At 39.5% G+C, this 6,000-nt stretch overlaps 1 protein-coding gene across 1 annotated transcript in view; it reads left to right on the forward strand.

The window, feature by feature from the left end:
• Nucleotides 1-2,949, forward strand: part of ZBTB20 (zinc finger and BTB domain containing 20) — a 797,618-nt gene extending 794,669 nt beyond the window's left edge. Inside the window, exon 10 of the mRNA XM_082654615.1 lies at nucleotides 1,354-2,949. Coding sequence (XP_082510741.1) covers nucleotides 1,354-1,775 — 422 coding nt within the window. The 3' untranslated portion in view covers nucleotides 1,776-2,949. The remainder of the gene's footprint in view (nucleotides 1-1,353) is intronic.
• Nucleotides 2,950-6,000: the final 3,051 nt, after the last annotated feature.

Raw genomic sequence — 6,000 nt, forward strand, 5'->3', positions numbered from 1 at the left:
TCCTCTCTGAGGTGGGTGCCTGCATTGAGCAACCAGCGGTGAGCTGGGAAAGATGGAAACACCGTAATGTAGTTCATCTCACCCGCCAAGAGCAGAGCCTAGAACAAACAGCACCAACAAAAACAAGTCTTTCTTCATCCAAAGAGATGTTACAGGCCCATGGACGTTACTTACAGAAGAATATTTCATGTGGTCATTCGGTGACAATATTCTTATTTACGTTACAGTTTTTAGCAAGCTTGATCATTTGGTCTCTAAGCCAACAGCAAACCAAAGCAGTAAACTGAGGAGAAAGAAGGGTTTCAGCCAACACACTGAGAGCAAAGAAAGAGAAAACTATTTTAAAAATTGACCCCAGAGTTCAGAAAAGGCGTATGGAAGCATTTAATGGGGGGAGGGGGTGCTGGTGGATAGTCTTGTAATAAGAACACCAGGCAAGTATTCCCACACCACTCTTGGTGGTCTGCAAAGTGATTTCGTATGTATTTTATGTCAACACCAGCACAGTGAGGTAAGCAGCACTGTATACCTCAGAGGCATTTGCAGATTTGTCAGAGTGGCAGGCCATCCGTTGGTGCCTGGATTTGAACAGGACCATTTGACTCTAAGATCACTGTGTTGTCTACCACCTACTCAACCTCCACACCAGACAAGGCCAATCTGCAGCTCAGGGCAGTCCAGACAGAATAGCCAATTAACTCTCTCAAGTTACATTTTAGGAAGATTGCTGTCTAAAATAGATAAAAATCAAAGGTATAGCTCTTCAGAATGACTTATTCCTATGATGGGCAATATTTTCCAGACCTATAATCAAAGCATGCGTGCATTACTAGACAAAATACCAGAAATGGAGACTGTCCCCAAAGAGCCAAGCTGTGTGACCACCAACCTTTTAGTTCCCAAAGATTCTAGAGACCCCATGTCTCCAAAGAACTTTTCTCTCTTTTATTTCTTATATTTGTTTGATAATGCAAATGGCAAACACACAGTTAAATCCCCGAATGATGGCACTGAAAATGACCCCTATAAAGTAGCACTCCCTTCTCTCCACAGAATGACCTTGGAAGACTTTTACTGGAGAATGTCGAGTAGCTTTCCAAGAGAGACATTTTCTGGCATGGGGACATGGAAAACTCTAGACTGTCCTGGCAGCACCTTAAAGCAAGTTTTCTCAGAACATGAGAGGCCAGGAAGGACTGGATCTTTCCAATCAGGGGTGATCCGTTAACCAATCAGATTTTTTTTTTAATGTTTTTGTTTTTGTTTTCTGTTGTCTTGTTTTTCTGTCTCTCATTCTCCCTCCCTCGCTGTGTCTCGGTCTGTCCCGCTTGCTGTCTCTTCCCACGTGAACAGGTGAGAAGCCCCACCAATGCAGCATCTGTTGGCGCTCCTTCTCCTTAAAGGATTACCTTATCAAGCACATGGTGACACACACGGGAGTGAGGGCGTACCAGTGTAGTATCTGCAACAAGCGCTTCACCCAGAAGAGTTCCCTCAACGTGCACATGCGCCTCCACCGGGGCGAGAAGTCCTATGAGTGCTACATCTGCAAAAAGAAGTTCTCCCACAAGACCCTCCTGGAGCGACACGTGGCCCTGCACAGTGCCAGCAATGGGACCCCTCCCGCAGGCACACCCCCAGGGGCCCGAGCTGGCCCCCCAGGGGTGGTGGCCTGCACGGAGGGGACCACCTACGTCTGCTCCGTCTGTCCAGCAAAGTTTGACCAAATCGAGCAGTTCAACGACCACATGAGGATGCATGTGTCTGACGGATAAGTAGTATCTTTCTCTCTTTCTTATGAACAAAACAAAACAACAAAAAAGAAACAAACGAAAAAAAGCTATGGCACTAGAATTTAAGAAATGTTTTGGTTTCGTTTTTACTTTCTGTTTTTGTTTTTGTTTCGTTTCATTTTGTACTACATGAAGAACTGTTTTTGCCTGCTGGTACATTACATTTCGGAGGCTCAGGGGAATAATAGTTCTCCCAGTCTCCCTCGGATGGTGGCCTTAAGGCCTGGTAGTGCTTCAGGAGGTCCACTGGTTGGATCTCTAGCTACTGGCCTCTAAATACAACCCTTCTTTACAAAAAAATCTTTAAAAAAAAAAGTAAAAAAAAAAAAATTTTCTTTTTTCACTTGTGAAGAGCACTACAAAAATATATAACAAAATCTAAAAGGCCTACTGTCTTTAAGTACACCGCTTGCAGTGTTTCAGTGGACATTTTCACAATTCTGGCCGCTTGGACTTCACAGTAACCAGTTAAAACTGTGGAATATCACTTTCTGGTTGAAAACCCAGAGGAAAGGCCCTGCTGTTTTCCACCCCCAACGTTGTCTGATTTCATGCAAGGGCTGTGGGTGTGGGAAGGGGCGTGGGTTTGGCGGTGTGGGAAAGGCAGACGGCAGGCTTCTCCCCCAGATTCTGCTCGGTCCACACACCCTGGCCCACCTCCTCCATGCCCCCCCCCTTTCAGCAGAAGCCAGGAAGACTTGGACAAGCATCAAGCAACAGTGGCTATCGTATTTATTCAGTGTCTTCGCTGAGCCCCAGACTCAGCACAATCAAGAGGGACTTTCATGAAAGGCAGGAATGCAGATAAAACAAAGATATCAGAGGTTTGCACCTACGTTTCTAGGTACAAGAGAAGGATTATTTCCAACAATCTTTGCAAAAAACAAAAACAAACAAAAAAAAAGTGTCAGGATATATTCTTGTGGAAGAGAAAAAGAAAGAGAAATGGAGGGGGGGGAATAATAAAAAGTTCTTGAGGCTTTTTTAATTCAAAATTTTATAGAGGGGCAAAAGTGACGTTTACCAGATAGAATGCTGATTTTTTTAATATATTTACAACAGTATTTGTGTAAAAAAAAAAACAAAAAAAGTGAGATTGTTAAAAGTAATTTTTTTTTCATTTTGGTTTTGCATACACTGCCACCAATCCCTTCTCTTTTATTTTATTTCACACACATATATATATTTTTTGGTAAGTCAAGACTGTTAAGGTTAGCGATACTGCTTCCAGATAGAAAGAATAAAAGGCAATTAAAGTTATATTTGAAAGAGAGGAAGGATATTTTCTTCATATTTTTTTAAATTTTTCTTAATTTTTATTATTTTAAGTATTGCCTGGGTTGATGAGGGCCTCTGGCCAGCCCATCCCTGCTGTAATTTGAACTGCTGCTTTGTATTTTGATATGTAGTCTTTCGACTTTTAGCAAGCTTATGTTGCTCCACTGAATATTTTTTTCAACTGATTCATCTAGAATTCTGTTCTTTTTCATGGGAGGGACTTTATCTTTCAGAAACAGATTTCTTGCTTCTCTGAAAGTTCATTGAGATCTTATGATTCTAGAATTTCTATTGACTTTACCTTTTTTTTCTTTGATGAAACACTAGTAGTCTAGAGGTCTTGACAAAAGTGTTCTTTCCTTTTGTGGTCAGCCGGGAGGAGCAGTTCACAAAACTCTACTGTCCCTCCTCACCCTTCACAACTACAGAGAGCGGCGTTATCAGAAGCCTGTTGCAGATCAGAATGCCTCGATGCCGAAGTTACTTTCTTCCTTTCAAAGATCACCTTCTGTTTCCACCATGGTTGAGAGGGCTAAATAAGATGATTATTCTTTAGATGACTTATTAACCCTTGCTTGTTGGTAAGGTTTTAAAGAAACTAACAAAAATCTCCCAGATGCCAACATCCACCATTCAAAAGGCCACCAATTCACTGCGTCATCTTAGATGCCACTCTCTCTTCCTAGTTTGGATTTCTCTCCTCGGTCCTGATCAAGGTATCAGAACAGAGATCTTTCCATGATAGACAGTGTCCTAAAGGGATTCCAACTCAAATATCGGAATTTTTAAACCTAATGAAAACTCCAAAGGTGATTTCATTGCTGGGCATATTTTAACACACTTAAGGGGAAAGGTAAATCTTTAAACAAAACAGAAACACTAAACTACAGTTTAAAAAGAAAAAAAGAAGGAAAGAAAGTATTTCAGTTTCAAAATTACTTTGCATTTTAATTTAATTTTCCTATCAGCAACTTATTTACAAAAACTGTGTGACAAATGAGGAGAAATCTTCCAAGGAAAGCAACTGTATAATAACTAAAGTGGTTTTACTCATACATTTTAGGATTGGTTAACTTGTATCTTTTCCATAAGTTCTTGGTGATGTTTAGTAGGGTTAGTGCGACTGGACTGGCGTATATGTGAGTTTCATTTGGTCCTGTGGTCCTTCATTCAGTAAATATTTTGCTAGTAGTTTTAATGTAGACTTGGATGATTAATTGACCTTTAAGTATCACCCATCGTGATTTCTAAGAGGAGTCCTACTAAAAACTATCTGTCCAAAATTGACCTGTTTTAAAAGCTAGTGGGAAACAGCTTCAGAAACAAGAAATAGTCCATTTTCTCTTGCTTTTTGAAATAGCTATCTTAAGTAAGACTCCAGTATTTCCACTTACTACCAACAGAGGGAGCATTAGTTAATCAACCATGGCCTAGAATTTTGATATTTTGAAAAACAAGTCATTCAACCCATGATGTAAAACAGAAGAAATTGACATTAAAAAAAATATCTTTTTAATCTAGAGGAAAATGACATGAAATCACTCAGCATATGTTACAAATGGAAGAAGGCCAAAAGCCACTTTAAAGTATTTTGTATTATTGGACAGTAGCTCGTTTAGAATAGTGGCCTTACACAAACCTTAGCAAAGTAGACAGATGTTATAGGACCTCCAGAAACGTGATCTTGGGTGGCGGTATGGGCCACATTTAGCTATCTGCTTGTCAAATCTGAGGGACACTCATTTGCCTTAGTGCTGATTTGCCATGTAAAAAACTAAGCAATTGGGTTAAAATTTACCTTTTGTTATAGGACACGTGGGGAAAAAAATACCAGTTGGGTTTAAACTCTAATAGTCATCCTTTCCCTTCAAATGAAGTATCTCTTTTTTGTAAATGTTAGAGGACTCCCAAAGAATTCCTGGTGAGGTGATGTAATCATTATAACAATATGGACTATCTAGGTTTGCATAGCAGTAGACTTTTTCTTACTGTGTGTCTGTTCCTCCCAAACATCTCATAGTCCAAAATAGTTGACAGACTGTTCTCTGGAGAAAGGAAGCAGCTAGATTGGAGTGGAAGATCTAAGCTGGGGAGCAGTGAACTTGCTGTGGGACCTTACTCCATGTTCTGGCCTCTGAAAGGGCTGCTTCCAAACTGACCTACATTTTAGGAAATAAACTAGTCCGTGCCTATTTCAAAAGGATAGAGTTGCTTTTAGTTTGTCAATCCTTCTTTTCAAATTAAATCATCACCAACATCTTAGGAAAGGGGAAACATTTTGCTTCAAGAATAGAAGATGAGCATAGATTCTTTTATTCTTTTAGTTTCAAATCCAACAATCTTCTTACATTTGGAACTTTATGCTAGGATGCTATGAGTGCTTAAAAAAACAAAAAACAAAAAACTTCAGTAGCCAGGAAAAAAAAAAATAGATGAAATGGAAGCAAGTGTTCCAGATTTAAGACCTCTTAGGATGAGTACAGGGAACAAGAACTGGTATGGAAAAGTACTCTTTTTTTTTTTTTTTTTTTTTTAGCAATTTATCACTTAAAACTGGATTAGCTGGACAAAGGAAAGGAAAAAGTCAAAGGTGAACGTTTATCTCTAGACAGTTAGATACAGTTTATGAAAAATAAAATTTTCTAGCACTAAAACATCAGTAGCATCTTAGCGGAGTGGGCAAGTTTTCCCCTATTGATATAATAAATGCCAAAATTTGTACCCCCCCCCAAAGCCCCAAATGTGTAAAATAGAGCCCAAAAGAAGGAAGGAATTGAGACATATGGGTCTGATACAAATCTACACATGGGAAAAGATTGAGAAACAAGCCAGGCCAAAAAAGACTCTGAAACGAAAGTCTCTATATCAAAATATTTCTTATTATACAGTTTGAGTTGTAAACTTTAGCTTCTAATAACAGTTTTATAGA

The sequence above is a fragment of the Grampus griseus genome, assembly GCF_964374135.1.
Source record: "Grampus griseus genome assembly, chromosome: 5".
NCBI classification, from domain to species: domain Eukaryota; kingdom Metazoa; phylum Chordata; class Mammalia; order Artiodactyla; family Delphinidae; genus Grampus; species Grampus griseus.